At 34.0% G+C, this 21,944-nt stretch overlaps 3 protein-coding genes across 3 annotated transcripts; all 3 read left to right on the forward strand.

Annotated features, from left to right (window-relative positions):
* Nucleotides 1–1,861: 1,861 nt before the first annotated feature.
* Nucleotides 1,862–8,253, forward strand: LOC125055646. The gene is made up of 5 exons (XM_047658122.1): nucleotides 1,862–1,930; nucleotides 2,455–2,623; nucleotides 2,944–3,110; nucleotides 4,203–4,369; nucleotides 7,828–8,253. Exons 2-5 carry the CDS (start codon nucleotides 2,455–2,457, stop codon nucleotides 8,027–8,029), a joined length of 705 nt encoding a protein of 234 aa, XP_047514078.1. The 5' UTR covers nucleotides 1,862–1,930; the 3' UTR covers nucleotides 8,030–8,253.
* LOC125055645 (leucine-rich repeat-containing protein 34-like) lies at nucleotides 5,917–7,406 on the forward strand. The gene has a single exon (XM_047658121.1). The coding sequence runs from the start codon at nucleotides 5,974–5,976 to the stop codon at nucleotides 7,333–7,335; it is 1,362 nt and encodes a 453-aa protein (XP_047514077.1). The 5' UTR covers nucleotides 5,917–5,973; the 3' UTR covers nucleotides 7,336–7,406.
* Nucleotides 8,254–13,499: 5,246 nt separating the features above from the next.
* LOC125055233 lies at nucleotides 13,500–16,143 on the forward strand. The gene has a single exon (XM_047657603.1). It carries the CDS (start codon nucleotides 13,716–13,718, stop codon nucleotides 14,856–14,858), a length of 1,143 nt encoding a protein of 380 aa, XP_047513559.1. The 5' UTR covers nucleotides 13,500–13,715; the 3' UTR covers nucleotides 14,859–16,143.
* Nucleotides 16,144–21,944: the final 5,801 nt, after the last annotated feature.

The following is a 21,944-nucleotide window of genomic DNA, read 5'->3' on the forward strand; positions in this document are numbered from 1 at the left end:
CAAACTCTTTAGATCTGGGCCTCAGATTTCTGAATCTGTTTCATGATCATTTTTCAATCTACTAGGCAATTAGGTGATCAGCCTCCTGTGCCTGACACAGGCTGTCGACTTTTTGGGTCTAAGACAAGTCGGTTTTCTCACTATATTTTCCTTCACCGTTCGAGCGAATGTTAAATGCGCACATAAAGAGAAAGTCCATTGGTGCACAGCCGGGGATCGAACCTACGACCAAGCCCTTTTTTCCTTTAGTTATATAAAGATTATGGTTGTCACTCTGCTTTGCTGTTATAAGACACGTAGATAATTCTACGCAAGCGAATCCATGGGATAAAAGTAGTATTAAACAATTTACGGGAATTAAATACCGTTTAGCGGGATAGATTGGATCATGTCGGAATGTTATACCCTTAATACACCGGGCTTAATATTCCAAATTAATCGAAAAATATGTTTGTGTAAAACTCAAAGACAGCTGGATCAATTCGAGTATATTTTATCTATTCCTTGAACTCTGAGGAAGGTTTTAATGGACCGGAAAAGTCATAAAATAAAATACGTTTTTTATGGAATATAAGATACAGGTATCACTTATTCCACGTCATTAAATTTGTGACAGAGAGCATAGGCCGAGAGAAAAAGCCGGCGTAAAAACTCTCGGTACTCTTTTAAAATAGCAAATCATCAAACAAAACTTATTTTAAAACAATTATCGCAAATTAATTAAAAGTAGCCTGTCTAGCACTAGTCCCAGGCCCTTTTATCAACTAGATAATTGTTATCTTTATAGTAAGCCTTTTGTAAAATATATTTTAAAAAAAAGCTGTGTAAGCTTTTCTTTAATACATTTATTAAATTTATTAAAATGCAGAGATAAAAGAGCCGCTGGGATTTTATTAAAGAAGATTAGCCGTTTTCGCAAAAAAGAATTACTAACTTTAGATAGTCTAGTACGGGGAAATTACAGCCTGCGTTTGTTCCGAGTATTAACAACTAAACTTATCACTATTTTTGTATACATACATAATATTTTCATGAATATAATATTGCGAGCGAGTGTAGCGATCTACAATCTATGACGTTATACCCCGAAACGCGCTAAAGAAGTTATTTCGACCACTAAGTATGGTGGGGCGAAACAACCAAATCCCTATACCTAGAATAAGAAATATAAGCATAGGGATAATGGATGCAGTTACTAATAGCGACACATCCAACCATCTAAATATTTGCCGCCATGACGTTATTTGAGAGGAATTCTTATAGTTGTCTAGCACTGTATAACTGAAGTGAGAGAGTAGAGTGAACGCCCTGCATACAGGCGTACAATGTTGGTTGACACACGGTAGAAGGGAGTTCTCACTCTGGAGGCCGTGTGTCAAACCATATACATAATGTAAATATATGGACTTTACGTGGCGCAACCAAAGTATACCTACCTAACATTTTACTAATACCGAGCGTATGGGGAGTTTTGAAAATTGCACTTCGCTCCATACCTACTTCGTGTAATGCAATCACAGCGATTCGATTCTCTTTATCACCCCACTCCATTATAAAAAATAAATATTGTACAATGTATTGGCGCCAAAATGAGGAAACTCATATAAAAGTGACAGATTCCAAATTCAAATGTAATATTTTGTTTATTTTTAATTGTTACCGTCTTTATGACCATTGGCCAGACTAAGTATATTCGACCTTAGCCACTGGGGTCTACGGGCCAGTCTGAACCACTCGTTAGGTTGAAGGAACTGTTCACATATATGAAAAGATTTATACGTTAATAAGGTTATATTATAAACAGGTGAGCGGAATGTTTTATTGTACCCAGTGTATCAGAGCCTGTTGTCACCCTCAGGCTTTTCTTGCTATTTCCCGGCAGTCTTCATATAGACAGCTTGGAGAGGTTATCATTTGACACCAAATCAAGGTAAGATTTTTTAAGATTATCTTATAATTAATAAATCTGTGTAATGTTTGATAAGTATAACGCACATTTGTGCGATTAACTAGTAAGCTAAAAGTTTTTTATACTTAGCATATATGACATCCCCAAAATAAAATTTATTCTGTCTACGTACTAATGTGAAATTCTACTGAAAACTTAAAATAAAAAATCTCTATGAGTTTTAGCTTACACATTTTATAAGCGGTTGTTATTCTGTTGTTAATTTTTTTTAATTTAATTAAGAAAGTAGAAATAAAACAATCGAAATTAACATCACATGAACACTTTAAACATACATTAGCAATCTTACCTAATCATGCTTTTTATTATGTATAATAAAGTTTTTTCTTCATTTCTTTCATAGTAAAAAATACTACATTCAAATTTTTACAAAGCACATTTCAATCTTCCTGCTTCTAGAATTAAAAACGAACTTAACAATTACTTGATTTAAACAAAAAATTATTTCACGAATTGTCCCTAATATATTTGTATAATAATAATAGATGGTATTTCACCGCCCTTCTACCATTCCCCATCCAACTATCTGGCACCGATTCACGGCGAGAGGCACCAAGCTTCGAGTCCAGGATATGACGGAAGAGCAGGTGGAACCAGCTGTCCAGTTGCTTGTGAAATATTTTATGCAGGATGAACCGCCCTGCAAATATATTGGTAATTTACATTAGTATATATTTAAATATAGTTTAGCGAGAGACATATACAAATATGTACCTCTGACAAATAAACTTATAATCTTTAATTATTATATGTAAAAAACCTTTTTCATCTATTTCTGTCAATTGTTTTTGCTGCTAACGGGCAGGAGATTCCCCTGATGTTAAGTGATACAGTCACCCATGGACACTTTTGTATCCAGAAGGCTCGCAAGTGCGTTGCCGGCCTTTTAAAAGTTGGTACGCAGTAGTGATTACGCTGTGATGAAAAAAGACAGCTGATAGTACAATCTAAAGTAAGAGTTGAATATTTTGTAGGTATACAAAAATATCCATCCGCGCAGGCGCACTTAGAGAAACTTTGGCGTGATACAATCAAAGATAAGCTGTCCATCGTGTGTGTAGAAGACAAGCCAGGTAGCCCAGTTATAGGTGTCAATGTCTTGACGGTCGTCTCTAAGGGTGATAAAGAAGAACCATTTCAGGTAAGATATAGACATAGACAAAGACATAAGATTTATTACAATCAAAAACACACACACATAAACACACAAAATCACAGTACTTAAAAAGAAAAAACATCAAAAACAATAAAAAATTAAAACTTAAATAAAAATTCCCTTTTGCCATTCAGTTCGCTTCCAGTGTGCAATGTGTGTGTACTGTGTTTGTAATTGGCCCTGGCTCAGCATTATGCTGAGGAGCAAAAAGTTCCACAGCGCTGGTCATTCTGCCACAGACCACAGCAGGGGCGTTATATAGGGGCGTTATATTATTGGAAATTATATTTCTGTTTGCGCAATTAACACTCGCACCTACTGTGAAGGAACACATCGAGAGGAAACCGGCATGAACCCCTAACGACCTGTACCTACTTGTCTATAAAATACAAGAAAATGCCATCTGAGACCGCGATCGAAACACTCTCCTAAAAACAAAATATTTTATACACACAACGTCTTATCAACCAGTCCTAGGCTGAAACGGAAAGTATTCTTCTTGTGTAACAGTAGTTTGATTATAAAATGTATTACGTCTAGTATCTAACACATTAATATGTCATACAAATCATAGAAGCCATCCACTTTTCCTTTTAACTATACATCTTTTTTGTTGTGTAGAAAAGTTTTTTCTCTCTTTCTATTTTTCATATAAAAGGTTGTAGCGCCACTGGATTATTAATATAGATGCATAGCTATAGCTAAACTTTTTTTACTTTTTTTTTACACACTAAAAAATAAAACAATGTTTGTGGTTCTGAAATTACCATAATTATTAGATATAAATTAGATTTAATACACGAATATTTTCCTCCTTTTAATTATAACATTATACTATAATAATAATAATAAAATTGATTTTCAATCTTTATCCTTATATTCTAAGTTCCTTCAGTATCATTGATTGGAATTTCACGAGTAAAGGCTATCCAGCTTTCCAAATATATCCATGGCTTTCTTTCTCCATTCGCTTCCTGCTAACGCTTCTATCCACCTTTTTCTAGGGCGCCCTCTTCTCCTTCTTCTCTGGTCCTTTCCATCTTTAATATATTAGTACATATAAAAATGTAATCACAGACAGACGACAAAATATGGGCGAAACTATTCGGCGCAGTGGATTGTGTTTCACGCGGAGTGGATATCTTTGCCCATTACGGCGTGGAGGATTATCTTACTGCTTTTGGGTTGGTGGTGGATCCAGCATGGCGGGGCTGTGGGATTGGAAAGGAGATTTTATTGGCACGGTACGTACGGGTCAATTACTCTTTTTCATTAAAACCGGTAAACTTCGTAGGTGACATTTGGGTCAAAACTTAATACAATATTTTTAAAACAGACAAACGAGATCGGACCTCATACTACAGCCTTGCGATTCAGTAACTCACTTTTCGAACTCACACAGCGGTTTTTGCATCGGCGGTCGCTCTCAAATCAGTCGTGAAGCAGTCATTTTATGATTTGGCATTCTGATAAACAATAAACTACAAGCTCCCACCTTGTCAGAATGCCAAATCATAAAATGACTGCTTCACGACTGATTTGAGAGCGACCGCCGATGCGAAAACCGCTGTGTGAGTTACAGAATCGCAAGGCAGCTGTGACGACCAAGTGACAATTTTTTATTTCTAAAAAGACACCAAATATTTCCCAGCAAGGAACAGTTTTTATTGAAAACTTCAAATGTCGTTTTTAGTATTTCTCTTATTATTTATGTTTCCCACCGTTCAAACCCTGAACCACAAATATTGCAAAATCAAAATTAGCTAAATCAGTCCAGCCTTTCTCCAGTTTTAGCGGGACAAACGAACAATTTATTTTTATATATAAGATACGAATTCAATGAACTTACTATGGCCGTCAATTTTATACAGTTATAACACAATTATGTGGGCTATTATAATCCAAATTTTGCTATACGTAACCATTTAGTATTGGTGGTAATAATAATATTCCTTTATTAAGCTCAAAATATTACCTTATAATAGAAGTGAAATATCTCGCTTTTATTATATCACTGATGCAAAAAAATACCATTATAATAGACGCGAAAATGACAAATACTTGGAATATATTCAGGACTTCCAAGTATTCTTAAATTAAACGCCGAGGTGAGGAATGCCAATAATATTAAGACCTGCCTATTGACATTTCGCCTCCTTTAGATTGAATATGTATGTGTATTTACGACATCTACCTCAATAGCCAATAATATACCTTTGAAGAAGAAATAATTACAATTAAAAATGATAAAATTTAATGATAAATGATAAATAAATGATTTATTTCTGTGAAATTTTAATGAAAAACTAAATTTTATTAAAATATTTATCGGTGCCGTAATAATCGATGAAGCATCTTCGATGGACATGGAAACTATCACATAATCAGACTAGCAGGTCTCAAAACATTTTTAATAACAGATCTGTTTAAATTCATATGAAGCAGGCCAGATTGTTCTGTAATAAAGCAACCTAATTAATAATAATATTAAACATTTACTTAATAATGTTGTCTATAGTAGGTGTAATCGCGTGGTATAGAGTAAGGCGAGACGAAAATGAGCGTAAGCAAAGCCTTTGGCAAAAGCGAGGTGGCAATATATTTATTTATTGCATAACTTAAATGATTACGAAGGCAATAAAACCTTTTTGCTGACAAGCGATCTGTTCTAGGCAACCTTTTTATAGACATAAAGTTACTTTGGAGGGGTCAGAATCAAAATACCACAGACAAATAGATTTTTATGTGGTCTTTGACGTATCTGACATTCTTTGCTGTCATCATCACAAATACTTTGAGTAGGTATCATTTATTATTTATTTTTACTATTTGTTATTAATATTATAAAATGCAATTAAAACGTAAAAAGCGTCGATGTATCTGTGAAAAGGAAAAACTATTGAAACAAATTACTGGTGACCCGCCATATTTAGAATGTACCGAAATTAATAAAATTCGCTTGGGTCTTTTTACTGAAAGAAACTCAGATGGTACCGCTCATTTAGTTCTTAGAGGAAATGATATATATAGCAGGTACCAGAGGCGCCTTGGGGATGTCGACATTCAGGCTCTTATACTATACATACGAGAGTCACCCAAGAGAATAACACGTCTAGATTTATCGTACAACCAAATAACCGACATAGGTTTCTTTAAACTATTAAAAAAATTACTTATCAAGGGAAGATCCAGCATAATTAACTTAAATATAATGAATAATAATTTTACAGAAAAGTCGATTTTGAATTTGTCAAAATACGCTGATTATTTAAAACTAAAATATCTAAGATTGAATGGAAACGACTTTGGGGAAAATGGCGGCCAATATTTCGCCGATTTCTTAGTGAAAAATAAAACAGTTGAATTTTGTGATATTGGTCAAACATCGTTAACTTTAACCGGTATAGCACATATTGTTACAGCATTGAGAATAGATCATGGTGCAAATAATACAATTAAAGTTCTTGATTTAAACAGACTTGTACCGCTCTCCAATCGATATTCGTATGAAACGAAATGGTTAGCATATCACATTGAATACCTTTTGGAAAGAAACACTAATATTATCGAATTACATTTACAAAAGAATGAATTCATATCCCACGATATGGAATATATTGTGAGAGGTCTGCGCAATAACAAAACACTGCTTTATTTAGATTTGGGATACAATAAATTTGGTGATTATGGAGCCGGTTTATTAGCAAATTATCTTAAAGAAAACCCACAGTTAATATTAATAAATTTGGCGGGAAACGGCATTAAAGACACAGGAGCTCGAGCACTGAGCTTTGGGTTGCCGTATTCAAAAATTCGCGCGTTAGACATGAGTAACAACAAGCTAACTGATGATGGCCTTTTGGACCTGTTGAATACTTTGAAAAAGGCTTTTTACTTGAGATTTTTTAATATTTTTGGTAATGAAATTGGCCATGAAACATGTGTTGTTATAGAAAGAATGCTTCTAAGTGGCGCATTATTTCAACATACAATTGACGTCAGGTTATATGAAGTCGACGAAGTTTTACATGCCGCTTACTATCCAAATCCTGCTGATCGTAATAAGCATAATTATTACTGTGAATTAGAGTTCGGATTTGCACAACCTATATATCATATAAGACGTAACGTCCTGCCAGAGAAGAAAATTGTGAAAGTGGATTGTAAGCAACGACATAAATTAGATAAGACTGATAGAAATCGCTTTTGATTCCAATGATTTAGGTTTTTATCAGCTTTTGTTATTTGCATTTGATTTCAATTACATTTATTATTTACTTTGATTTGTTCCTTTAGTTAAGTGCAGGTTTTCAAGGGTAATTAATTTACATGGAGTATATACACCTATAGAGTTAGTTCCACCAAAGCCAAAATACAATATACGTACATTTTTATTGGAAATTATTCTATAAAATATATGATGACAGTTCGAAAACTATAAACTTACTGCAGAATTGTATTGCTGTTACTAATGTTCTTCCTGACATTTTTTAAATACGAATATTAAGAATTCTTATTATATTTTAATAATATACGTTTTATTCGTTCATCGTCGCCCCACTTTTAATTTACAATCGTAAGTTTCTATTTCATTGATTAAATTCATTATATGATACTCTGCTATCGACAATATTGAAATTTCATTTGAATTGATGTATAATTTTTATTTTAAACTCTCATAATATATTATATTTTTACACAGTAAGCCTATTTGCAAAGCCCTAGGCATAAAAGTGACAGCAACTGTATTCACCGCGGCCACGTCGCAAGCTGTGGCCCGAAAGGCTGGATTCCAAGACATATTTACAATCACCTATGAAGATTTGGCGGGAAAGGGTTTTGTCTTTCCAGGCATTGAAGAAGATACTAAACATTCTAAGTTAATGGCACTTGTAATTCTCTAATAAAGAATTTTCGTGTTTGAGATTAAACAATATTGTTGACCGTAAAAAAACGACGTATTAAAACATATTGTTGAATATTTTTCAAAGCCAAGATATATAATTATTAACACTTGCATGCTAATATCTAGTCAGAACTAGTCAAATACATTGCATTATATAAATATAATTCATTCCTCTTATTAATCTTGAACCTAATGTTTTTATTAAATGCATATTTACATTTGGAGTGTTGTTTTTTTGAGTATTTTTATCTATAAGAGAAATATTGGGTTTAATGGTACTTATTTCTTTCGAATATCATGGCAACTGTAGTTATATTATTTAAATATTAATAAAAAACGTTTTACTTCTTTGGGCTTAGTCAAGATGCCTTAACAGTAATTAATGTATGTAGAAAGTTGAAATGAAAATTTGTATGAACATTACACACTACTGTTAAGGCATCTTGACTAAGCCCCCAGGAGTAAAACTTTTTTTAATATTTAAAAAATATAACTTCTGCTTCACAGATGTCAGTTCAAATAATGCACCACTAGATGGCGCTGACGACTGTAATTTTAAATAGCGGAAACTACACAGACTATAGTAAGTGTTACTTTCGTCAGCAAAAAATCTGAGTTACTCCCTAATCGCGCCTAAAGAAGTTTTACTTCAATTACAATTCGTATAGTCATTAATAAATAATCTGTAGTTGGATTTTAAAATCTTGCCCATTTGCGCCAGTTTTACTTCAGGGAGTAAAGATTACACGCATACACTTTTTTTTATCATGTTACGTATTTGCGAAGAAATTTAAAAATTAAACAATCATTATTTCAAGAACCTGCCACAATGCGTTTCTAGGCGTCATCTTTTTTTTGTAAAGAATCTCGCTGTTGGCCTTGAGGGCCTTCACAGTTCAGCTCGGGCTGTTTTGGCGAGCGTAGCTCGGCCTGAATGGGCGATTTTCCCGCGACTAGCGCAAGGGCGTCTTCTGTGAGACTCGAGCGGCGAGCCTCGGCTTGGGCCGTCGCGGGGTGGTCAATCGCCTGATGACTCTTGACGTCACCTACCTGCGACATCAGTTTTTCTGTCTCTATTTGCGTATCGGGTTTTATTTGTTTACCACCGCCCTTGGTTGTAAACAAGTTGTCAAACCCATATTTTTAGACTTTATCCTTATAAGAGGTGTATTTAAAGTGTCAGTCATGGTGAATTGTTGCATAATTGGCTGTAAAAGCTATAGTGAACGTAAAGAACCAAACATAACCTTTCATTGGTAAGTAGCTTATTTGGTCACGACTCAGTAACTTTGTTCAAGAATTATTCATTCGAATGTGTATTTTGCAATATATAATATAATATATATTGTCAAGAATAAGCAATCTTCAATGAATTAAAACTATAAATACGACAATTCCAAACATATTTTTCAGTGCTAACCGACTAAATTGCGAATCATGTTACCTACGTCGGGTAGTTGCCACACTTCGTGTCCTTTGTAAATAGTTGGATTATAACTCGTTGAGGCACTTGAATAAATTTTCCACTTTTTTCAGTTTTCCGAATGAACCGTTAATTACGAATTCGACAGCCCGGACTCCCAAAAAAAAAACAATAATTATTATATTTAAACTTATAATTAAATTTAAACTTATAATTAAATTACAAAACTAAGTCCGTTATCGATGCTAGATAAAATCGGAATGAACAAACATATTTTATTTAATTAAAATGTTAAATCGCGGTAAATGCTGTATTCTTGTATTCTTTGAAAAAATAATTAAAACTCCTTTATTTGTTTAAAAGGTACTTACTACAAAGGTCATTATGGTCATTGCTGGCTGGTTTAAAAAGAATTCGTTAGTGGGCAACTTCATTCTGATAATTTTGTGTCACGGTGTGCGCGCATCGTAAAATTTCACTCTCATCAATTTTTCATAACGCGCCTAAAGAAGTATAACTTCAAAAATGTATGGTTCTTTCCTGAAGGGGGGGAACAAGGTGCAACCCCTTGCACACTGCTGCCCGGTGCCCATGGATGATACCGTCATCCCAGACGACGGCAGCCGAGACGGCTACGGGCTCTAGCACTTGATAAAGGCATAATATTCAAATCTAACCTAGCCAATATAGACTGTACACTGTACACAGTGTAGTCGGTAGCCCTAGACTGCAGCTGTGCGTCGTCTGTGTATAACACACACTTCCTATAATGAAAGTTTGTGGTGTATTAGGTAGAAAAGTTACGCAGTGGTTGTATATAGTGTTCGGGTGTAGTTTAATTTAACGTATATATATATAGTAAAAATTACCCCACAAAATAGGGTTTTTTTTTCTAATGGCAATATTAGTGGCATATAGTATACTATTAGTTAACACAAAAGATTAGAACGTGTAGGTACTTTAGACTTTTAAAATCTACTGAGGTTAGGTTAGTAACAAGTCCGTTCCGCACGAAGTCTCGAAATAAAAGTGAGTCAACGCCGGTGTTGCCACGCTTTATATAGGTTTCTGCTACAAGATGGCGTTAGTCCGCTAACACGGCCTCTCCTGACACCCTGACGTCCTCGTCAGGATTTGATATCCCAGCGTCTATACTGTCATCTCTGTGGGTAGATTAGAACGTTAGAACATTACAGTTCTGGGAAGGTATTGCGTCGTCTATTTGGTCAGCAGCTGAACATATTTACTTGGTTTAATACAAACAATCAAAGTAATGAAAGATAGAAAGGAACTTTAAAGTATCAGACTCCAAGGAATGAGTGAAAGATGATTTGAAACAAACTATCACTTTCATGTGTAAAGGACTTGTGTAAACAATTACAAGTTTAGTATCACCATAAGAGTAGATATAAGGTATAAAGGTCTACTTATTTCTCAAGAAGATCGTGAGTTTGGGGCTGGTTACCCTGTCCATTGATCTTTTTGCCATTCATAAAGGAAGATCGTGAGTTTGGGGCTGGGTACCCTGTCCATTGATCTTTTTACCGTTCTCTAAGTGGTCTAAACACATTAGCACCAGAAAAATGTAAAAGAGAGACCCATACACTTGTATGTTCTCAAAGTGGTCTAAACACATTAGCACCACAAAAATTTAAAACAGAAATCTTAATAACAAAGACCAGATCATCCTTCTGGAATTTACAAGGGGGGTCTACGACCCACATTAACGACAGTGTCCTGATTGATTTGACTGTTCTTCAACCGTTCGGCCGTCCTCTGTCAAAGCATCTCTCGTCTACCTTGCCGACCTAGACGATCCCAAATTTAATGCGACACTGTTGCACTCTCATGACAAACACAAACAAACACAAACAAGACTTTAACACAAAGAGCACTTTTAAAATGTCAATCACTCGTGACTTCGTACATTACGGACACAAAGAGAAGGAAAATTTAAACCACAAAGATTACTCAAAACAAAACAAAAGAGAAGTGAGCGAAAAGTTCAAATCCCAATTCTGATATTAGTTAACAGTTAACACAAAAGATTAGAACTTGTAGGTACTTTAGACTTTTAAAATCTACTGAGGTTAGGTTAGTAACAAGTCCGTTAAGCACGAAGTCTCGAAATAAAAGTGAGTCAACGCCGGTGTTGCCACGCTTTATATAGGTTTCTGCTACAAGATGGCGTTAGTCCGCTAACAATACATTATGAAGTTATGTCAATCATTCGCTATCTCACACGCTGTACGCTGATGACTGGTCTATACCATTAGTCCAGTCAAATTATGGCTAAAAACGGGTTAAATAAACATGAGCGAACACAGTTTGGGGATTTTGAGGATCGATAGGGGGGTGTATTCTGAGCATAAATTCCAATTTGAGGGGTTGTACTGAGGTCAGCTCAAGGTCATTTCGATGGAAACGCGTTTAATTCGATATCTCGAGAATGGTTAGTGTTAGGCGAAAAATTGTAGAGACCTTTTCTTTTCCTAACTAAATTTACTAACTTTTTTATTTGAAACTTTTTTTTATAACATTAATATTTTTCAACTTATTACTCCCGCAAGGCAGAAATTTTACTTTTTTTTTCAATTTTTCGTCGTTTTCTCCCCAAACATTCAATTTTATTAAATTTTACCTATCATCGAAGTGTAGATCTTTTAATTATGAACAATTTTGTTCTTAAACTTTTTTCCGTAATGCCAATACCTTCGGAGTTATAGATTACTTTACCGAGCGAAATCCGCGCCACTCAGAATACACCCCCCTATCGATCCTCAAAATCCTTTGAAAAATTTTATGTTAAAGCAAACAAATGTACCTCATGTTCGTGTTATATAGAGGATTTCGTTATAACGAATGACGTTATAAAGAATTAACATTGTATTTACATCAATATAGGCATAAACACTTCCTGTTTTTGAAAAATTCATTCTGTTGTTTTCAATAGTAATAAAAATCTCTGGGTATTTTAGTAGAACTCTATAAATATTAAAAATTTACGCAAAGTTATATTTGTAGTGGTTTTATATTTTGCAATATTCCGAAAATAAATATAAAATATGACATTTACACTGCGTTAAAAGAAATACAGTACAATTAAAATAATTAAATAATCAGAAGGGCAACTGGCGGCTATCGCTTTCGTGTGTTCCCTTCCAGGTAACCTCTCTTTATTTGTCAAAATAAAATTTCCTACGTAATTCATACCATTCGATGTTTTTAAGACTATTTTACACTAATTTAACGCAGACATTGATCAATATACTTTACTTTATACTTTATATATATAATTTACCCAAATTAAATACCTAATTTTTAAATAGTTTAATCGATTGACCTTTTTATATTGCGACAGTGGCGCGGATTTCACTCGGTAAAGTAATCTATAACTCCGAAGGTATTGGCATTACGGAAAAAAATTTAAGAACAAAATTGTTCATAATTAAAAGATCTACACTTCGATGATCGGTAAAATTTAATAAAATTGAATGTTTGGGGAGAAAACGACGAAAAATTGAAAAAAAAGTAAAATTTCTGCCTTGCGGGAGTAATAAGTTGAAAAATATTAATGTTATAAAAAAAAGTTTCAAATAAAAAAGTTAGTAAATTTAGTTAGGAAAAGAAAAGGTCTCTACAATTTTTCGCCTAACACTAACCATTCTCGAGATATCGAATTAAACGCGTTTCCATCGAAATGACCTTGAGCTGACCTCAGTACAACCCCTCAAATTAGAATTTATGCTCAGAATACACCCCCCTATCGATCCTCAAAATCCCCAAACTGTGTTCGCTCATGTTTATTTATTTCGTAATTTGACTGGAGTACATAGTCCGTCTACGTTTGGGAAGAAACTCTAATAATGTTCATCTGGCAAGACTGTAATCCCTAAGCACAGACAGCCAATGGACTTTGTATCCGGATAATAAATAAATTTAAAAAAAAAAGCACATACAGTGCCAATGGAATTTGTATCCGGCTAATAAATAAATTTAAAAAAAAAATAAGCACAGACAACTGACAACATTCAAGTTACAAACTTACAAATTATGATCTGTCAAAATCTATTCTTGCATTTTGCAATAATTAATAATATGGCTACCGTTTAATGTTTTGTTTAGAATATTAATACCCGTAGATTTGTCATATGGTACAATACGCGACAGCTTCAATGGATTGTTAATAATTTTTATATATTAAATGCAATGTTATTTAAAGTCAGTGAAATTCATTCAATTATTTTATTTTGACTCGTAAATGCAGAAACCCTGCAATAATGCAAATTTAACCCATCTAATCAGTGTTCAGGAGGAAGTAATTAACAGCAATTCATCACCTGCTATCAAAAACATGAAGAAATTCATACAATCTAAAATAAACCATACGGAAAACATTCCGAATCAAGTTGCCGAGACCACAGCACCATCGCCTGCCGAGAAGAAACTCCACGTCACTCCTGCAAATGTACAGCCACCATTACCATTAGTGCCTCCACCGCCTGACATACCGTGGACTCCAGTGAAAGTAAAAGAGGAAGTCGAAGATGCCGAGTATAAGCAGGAGTTTAAATATGAGGCGAAAGAAGAAAAAACTGAGCAAGAAGATGTTAAACCTCGCGAAGTATGTCGAGACTTTATACGTGGCACTTGCAAGCGTGTTGGTCCATGTAGGTACGCTCATAAGTATGACCTATCTCAGCTTGTTGGGGTTTTTACGTTCTGTCGAGAATTTCAGACTAAACGCTGTTCATATCCTAATTGCAAATATGTGCATGCTGATGTTTTTGAGGAGCAAAACTTTTATCGTACAGGATATTTACCTCCTCGTGCTTTTGCTCATCAGAAAAAAGCTCCCGAGACTACAAGTACTACCACATCTACCACAGTCACCATGACCCCAATGATTCAAAATCTTGCACCACCACCCCCACCACCAGAACCAGAAGAACAGCAATCTCATCTGCCCCCAGAGTTTGGATTTTCAAAACCTCCACCAACATTGCCTGATAGTTTGTTAAAGGAGTATGCAGCTTTGCATTCTACTGACCCCATGTTAGATATGGTTCAATCCAACCCTCTGAAACGCTCGTGGAATTCTTTGGATGGATGTGGGTTATTAGATCTAGAACTAAATCTAAGTAATCTTAATAAATGTAAAAACTGTGACATACTGGAGTTTTGCCTCCAACACAGCAGGAGTAAATTACAGAAAATCATAGTTAGTTCTGAGGCTTTAAAGGTTAAATGTGACAAATTAGATCGTAAGATTGCCAAATTAGATTCTATTCTTATGAAAGTCTTACGACCAAATCAGTCATCATTTTTGCCAAGTGCTCATGACTTGCAATATAGTAGAGATATATTGTCGTGGGAAAAAATTTCTTCATTGTGGAATTTATAGATGAAAAATCTATCAGCAACCCTGGTGGTTATTCTTTAAAGATTTAATGTGCATCTTACTGAGGTTAGGATTAATTATTTAATCTAAGGATAGATACAAGTAGTGTTACAGTGTCATTCAACATACTAAGCTTTTATATTAATTACATAATCTCTGTATGTGAACTAGGTAGGCATAATGTTAATGTAGGTATATTTAATATAGTATTGTTTGGTAAATCACACACCTACTATCTAAGATAAACAATAGTATCAACATACTGCTATTGTACTATATGTTTATTATATTAACAACCATATAGCTACAGCAAACTAAACTAATATAGCTCATATACATAAGCTTATTTTTATGGGGTTTACACCAAACTAATATCTATATTATGTTCATAAGAAAGTGTTCCTACAAATACAATCCTTATTATTTTATTCATTTTAATAACAAAAATTTATGTTTATTATTTGATTGGACCATATAAATTAAAAAGCTACATTTGGATAGCCAGTTCTGTTAATATTAGTGTGGTTTTTAAATGTTTTCTTTGGGTATTACATATAATTAGTTTGTTCCTATGAATTCTTAGATAAAAACATTTTAAGTTGTCTAATTATTATTTTGTTGCAAGCTTTTTGTATTGTTATTTATCTTTTACTTTGTTTACTAAGAGGCATAGTTCATTTATTCATGAATTATCACATTAGTAAACACAGATAGTCAAATAGAATATACAGAATTCTCTGGAGGCTACTCATACTAAATCATGAGTACTTTAAAAAGGTAAATTACAGAAAGTAAGGTAGGTGTAAGAAAAATAAAATACTGTTTTTTTTAATATATTTTTTTATTTAATGAAAAATATTAAGTCATTGGTTCTGGTTTGCTTTCTTCATAATTTTTCTTTATAACCAATTTTTTTTAGATCACTCAATAATGTTAAATAATCAGTATCAATATTTCCTTTCTTCAATTTGTAAATAAACATACATACAAAATCGTAATGTTGTTTATTAAAATGTGAATATCTTTTTGATAGTGAGATAATTTTTTTGAGACGTCTGGAGGAAACTTTTTCTAATTCTCTTTGTAATTTTGAAATAGTTGCTTGATGTTGATAGCATATAGGCTTTACAGATTTGTGTGTATTTTTGTTAATTTAATATAAGGAATCCTAAAAAAACAAAAATAGGTAACGGTTAACCTGTCCAATTGAGAAGTAATAGAATTTTTGTAGATGACTGAGATTCTGTGTATTATCTTAATTTTTGAATTAAACTTCTATCTCTGTAAACCTTTATTATTTATCACACTAAATGATTACCTCATTATTGCTTATAAGGAACTCTGCTGTGATGCTAGAAGCTTCACTTTCAGTATCTGAGTTATAATTTGCCTTTTGCTTGTGCTAAAATATATAAGTAGATTACTAAAAAAAAGGGTGCGTGTACTTATGTACGCGCGTAAGAAGTTATACTTCTTTGACATAATAAAAATAGTTTTTGATTGCATGCAAATAATTAATTACAATTAAATAATCAAAGACTGGAAAAGGAGTCAATAAAGTCAATAAAGTTCAGTTTACATTTGAAAAATTAAATAAATAAATATTTATTATTATTCTCTTACATTAAACAAATAAAACCCTATTTATCTTTAAAACATTTTTATTTCATTATACTATTTATTTTTAAGTGACTCTAATGTCTACATCAGGATTTCGGTTTGTAATTTTAAATTAATCATTACTTGGTTGTGCATCTACGAGGCTTCTCCAAAACTAAAACTACTACTTGCTTTCTGCAACAAATAAGAGAATATTAATTTAAGCTCTGTCCATGCAAAACTTAAAAAATTGTATAATTCATATTATAAAATTTTTAACACATTTATATTAATATAATTATATAAATGTGTTAATAATATAATTTGTAGCACATGCTACAGACCTGGATAGTAACTTTCTTTTATTCTATTAAGAGATAGAGATAATTTAAATATAATACCGGTGTCTTCCTTGTAGGTTTCTTTTGAGTTGTTTGGGGATTCTTGTTGTTCAGTTCGACATGATTTTCTTTAACCTTTCTTTAATCCTACAAAATAATGAAATTGTTAAGTTATGTTGTCACTGTTGTGCACACCTTTGTTTGGCATTTTTAGTATTCAAGTTATGTCAAAACTGATTTATTACCTTGTCATTGTTGGCTTTATTTGCTTTTGGGATAGCAATTGTTTCCAAAATGATTTTATTTGTAATATCCTGAAATATATAAATATGTAACATCTATTAATTTAAGTATCATGGTGAGTGGTTCGCACTCAGGTATTAAGGTGTATTATACCCACTGTCCATTATAAGTGGGAATGGGCTCACATCTGGCTGGACAGAGTTTCGGTACAACAAGAGCAACATGGATGTTTTGAGGTATTACAATATCTCTAACTACCCTGTAGGGGAATAAAGTATGTGCCTATGCTTGAGAGGTTGAACCTTGAACATCACCATCATATTTATAATTAACATTCCTACCTCGACACCATCACAATCAAATTCATTGAAATCTACTTCAAACCGTTGCGGTATCATCTCTGCCATATCCATTGTGTCTGGAGAAGGTGATGGTGGCTTTGTTCCACCTCTAGTTTTTGATGTTTCACGGCGATAAGATGACAACTCTTTTTTTGTATTCAATTTAGTGCACTTCCACTGATTCATCAATTGTTTTTTGTCTCTTGTCCTTATATTTGCTAGATTAAATCTGAAAAATTACATGTTTTGATTAAATAATGTAATCATTTTTTTGAGATACAGGTACTTATTAAAATGTTTACTTCTCTGTAATATCGCTCCAAGCCTTCATTTTCTCCTTATTAGTATTCGTGCTTAAATCTTTGTTCTCAATTATTGATATATAGGGTCGTAGAATATTTCTAAAAAGTTGCTGTAACAAACGCAATAAACAAAAGCAATGAATAATGGTTCATGTTTCAGTTTTAATCAACAATAATACTCGATAATACATACGGATAGTTAACCTCAATTGTATTGAAGCACTCAGGAAGTTTAGCACAGTTTTTTCACAAATATTTTATCATATTAATTAGTATTGATTTAGATATTCAATTTAAATCACTTCTAAAATTCGCACTTGTATAATGAAAATAACTAGATACATAGATAATCTTTTATTTTAAACAATAATTCAAACTCCTATATTTGTTTAAAAGGTAAATGTCAATGTCAGATGTCAATTGTCATGGATATTCAAAATTCTTGTTAAGCTGCTAAGCTAAGAAATAGAATATGCGTGAAGTTAGCTTATATTCTATTTCTTTTGTAGATTGCGCACGCTATAATCACACTCCGAATTTTGTGTCATAGGTGCGCGCGCAACGTAAAATTTCACTCTCATCAAATTTTCATAACGCGCCTAAAGAAGTATAACTTCAAAAAATAAAGGTGTAAATAAATTGTAATAATTAATAATTGATAAATCATTAAAAAATTTTCTGTATCCACACTTTCTTCCGGCATGTTCAGTATAGGAGGAGCATTTGAATTTAAGCGCCTCCATTTTATATGTGTATTTGGTAAAAATGAATCTTCAGTAAAATGTTTAGAACAAATACGGCTACGCTTATTCCAGGTCCAGTTTGGCCTATCTACTAGACGGAGCCATATCGTCGCTGCGCGTGCAATACCGCGGAAGAGCACTTTGTAAAAACCGCGTATCTGCGTTTTTGCGATTTTACAGGAAGAAGAAAAAACTAAATATCTCAGTCATTTAACTACATTTTGCTGACTGAACTCTATCACTACTAGTTTGGGGCTTACTTTATGGAGTAATAGTGTAAATTTATTTGTAACTTCCGTAAATTCCGTGTAAAATCACTTACGCGGTTTTGTTGCAACAATTGATAGAAAAAGTAGTATAGTATCAGTAAGTACGCGGGTTTGAAATTTTTTTTATTATTAGAAAATATTATTAATTGTGATAAAAAGCAAAAATTTTTCAGAAAAACAATATCTTTCTATTATTAATAATCAACATTATAAAGAAAACTTATTTTTGCTAAGTATAAGATGTGAGCTTCTTATAAAAAAAAACTTCTAATCTGTAGAAAATTAATATTTTATTCATTAGTTGGACGAGGAATAGATTTTTATTTTCATAAGGAGTTCACATCTTTAACTTAGTAATACACAGAAAAAACTTTTTATAAACGTTTTAAAAGAAGTACAGGGAAACTATAATATTTTTTTTACTATTCTCTATCAACATTCATCTATACTTAACATTACGTATATAAAAAAACTTTTTTATTGGTAAGTTTAAGATTTGAACTTAACACTCTTAAGCTCCTGTAAGTGATCATACTTGGTCTTGGATATTGGCTGTCTAGATTCATAAAGTGAAGGCACACTGTCAATCGGAACTATTTTCTTTGGCCGTCTTGGTAAAGGAATAAAATCATCTGCAAAGCGGAGCTTATAGTCTATTGTGCCACTTGGATTATATCTGAGTGCTTTTATTTCAACGACACAGTGATCACCAGCCCCACGACCAGGTCTTATTGAGTCATAAATCAAGCATTCTTTAAGACCGAAGTCTTTAAAAAATGTATAATCAGGTGTAATAACTTCGTAATGACTTGGTACTTTTCTCGCTTCCTTCGTGATCGTGGCGTATTGTGAGGGTAAAAAAATTTCCCGATTTTTCAGCTTTCTCTCAATCACCGAATGAACTGAATCTACTTCCATTTGAGTATGGCCCTTTTCTAGATATTTTTGAGAAATAACTGTTCTTAGCCATAGCCAAACGCAACAATGCATTGGAGACAATGTTATTTCTGTTCTGCGCTGTACAGCCATCTGTAAATATCACAACGTCCTTCGGATCATTATCCAGTAATTTGGTCAAATAATCCACAAAAAATGAAGCGTATGTAGTGGCTTTTAAATCGCATGCCGTCTCATCGAACCAGTAACAAGTGACTCCATTATTACCCAGATTGTAGACGGAAAAGTTATGGACGGCAAGTTTTGTTTTAAAGTAAAGTGCACTCGCATTGAGGAAAGGACATAGTTTTACAGCTTGAAGATCTGCTGTTAATGCATGTATGGCACCTTTCTGTGCCGCTTCTTTGTCAGAAGTTTTTTCAGCTCTAGCTAAGTCCTTCCGTTCAATATGTTCAGTATACTGCTCATGCGATATATTACCTGCTTTGTAAGCGCAGCACTGGTCGCATGCATCTTTTTTAGGCTGAAACAACCCTATATTCTCTTCAAATAAAATACTTTCAAATATTTTTCTTGAAGCTACCCGTGGTTCATTTTCCGAAAATGAATAGTCTACATATAGACGATACAATTGCGCTTTTGATTGGATTATGGGTTCTAAATATAATTTTGAAGTAGATTGCCTACAATAATGGGACGGCAGTTTCGGTAATGCAGTTAAATATTTTCGGGAGCACTCGGTAATCGTGTCATAATTTCTTCACCGTTTGGGTAAATACGCAGACTTGCAGCCAACTTCAGGCATACTACTGTTCCGCTGTATTGCTACGATGCCAAAAAAGAGGTTTTCCATTGGCTAATTCAAATTGCGTGAGAGCTAGTTTAAGCCAATCCGCATCAAGGATCTATTGGCGCGATATCTCAATTTTGTTCCTTTTGCTGTTACGCGGTATTAACAAAGTGCTCTTCCGCGGTATTGCACGCGCAGCGACGATATCTCTTTCTGTTCTTCATGTTTTGGAAAACTGTGTCAACAGGTTTTTTTCAATTAGTTGGAATATATTGTACTTAGCGCCTATTAATATAAGGTTTGTTATTTATTAACATAGATACTAGATTAATATTAAATTATTCTGAAGTACAAAAAAACCGTACCGTTTCGCCTTTATGAGCACATTAAGGCTTTTTGAGGCTAATTTAGCCTTACCCTCCAAAAGACCTCGCTCGAAACTGCTCGAGCTGCTTAAGCTAAAAGGTCGGCAGCTACGCGACTTCGGCGAAACCCGTACGTTACATAGCTAGTGCTCCTCTGCCGAAGAACTGGCTGTAATAATGGACTCCATTGTTGCGTTTATCGAGGGCACGTGACGCTGCCACTTGCGCCCAGGCTTGAAAATACTCCTGCTTTCGGCGTGGTGCCGTTTTGCGGGAGTGTTTCAACCAGGGATGGAACTTGCTACCGATGCGCAGACAAAAAAATAAAAAGCCCCATGCCCTGCAGAATTAAATCAGCGACAGAGTCGGCAATAGCATCAGGATCACCGACGGGAAGCTAAATAAAACAAACGCATTCCGTCACAATATGCTGACCTATAGTGCCATCGAGGGTACGATTTGTTTCAGGCCGGGGCAAAATCGTAAAATGTACTTCCCCATAATCGGTCGTATATGAATTCCATTCACTGTTTTGTGCGTTAAAATCGTCAAGTACTATGATTTCAGGGTTGGTAACATATTGAAGCAGGGCGTCTGCAGCCGATTGAATGTGCTCTATGAGCCGGTATTGCCGCCGATCGTCGGCAATGTCGAGCCTAACTGCTCCGGCAGAGACGGTTGACTAAGCCACAGCATCCAAGTCAGACGGATTTCAAAGCTTCAGCCGGAAGAAGATACGATCGGCCAACGATGGGCCTCCCGTGTCGAGTACTTATTACCTAAAAGGGACTTAAGCTCCCTTATTATGGTACAAGCAGCGTCCTCTGCGGATCGCATCAAAACCTCCCCGCTTGTCTAGGTAGGGGCGTTTGGCCCGCCCTTTCAAAACTTCTCAAAAGTTCCTATGCACCGAAAATATGAAATCAAATATTCCGATATCTGCTATCCCAGCTGTAGAAACTTAAAACAAGCATGGGAATTTGCTAAGCGGCGCTAGTTACGTGAAGAGTTGTTGGTTGCTTATAACTGCTTGGCACGATGCTTTTGATCTTTTTAGCTGTGATTTTATATTACCTTTGTATATATATAAAAAGTAGAAACTTCTTGACATTGTCACAAAAAATAAATAAAAAGATTAACTTTTTTAATTAATTTTTTCCCAAAGGAAATATGTAATACTTAAATTTTTACTAAGTGCT

Source organism: Pieris napi, chromosome 13 (assembly GCF_905475465.1).
Source record: "Pieris napi chromosome 13, ilPieNapi1.2, whole genome shotgun sequence".
NCBI lineage: Eukaryota > Metazoa > Arthropoda > Insecta > Lepidoptera > Pieridae > Pieris > Pieris napi.

Coding starts and splice junctions, on each gene's coding strand:
- LOC125055645 (XM_047658121.1), top strand. CDS start 5,974: ATGCAATTAAAACGTAAAAAGCGTCGATGTATCTGTGAAAAGGAAAAA.
- LOC125055646 (XM_047658122.1), top strand. CDS start 2,455: ATGGTATTTCACCGCCCTTCTACCATTCCCCATCCAACTATCTGGCAC. Junction 2,624..2,943: donor ACCGCCCTGCAAATATATTG/GTAATTTACATT, acceptor AATATTTTGTAG/GTATACAAAAATATCCATCC. Junction 4,370..7,827: donor AAGGAGATTTTATTGGCACG/GTACGTACGGGT, acceptor ATTTTTACACAG/TAAGCCTATTTGCAAAGCCC.
- LOC125055233 (XM_047657603.1), top strand. CDS start 13,716: ATGCAGAAACCCTGCAATAATGCAAATTTAACCCATCTAATCAGTGTT.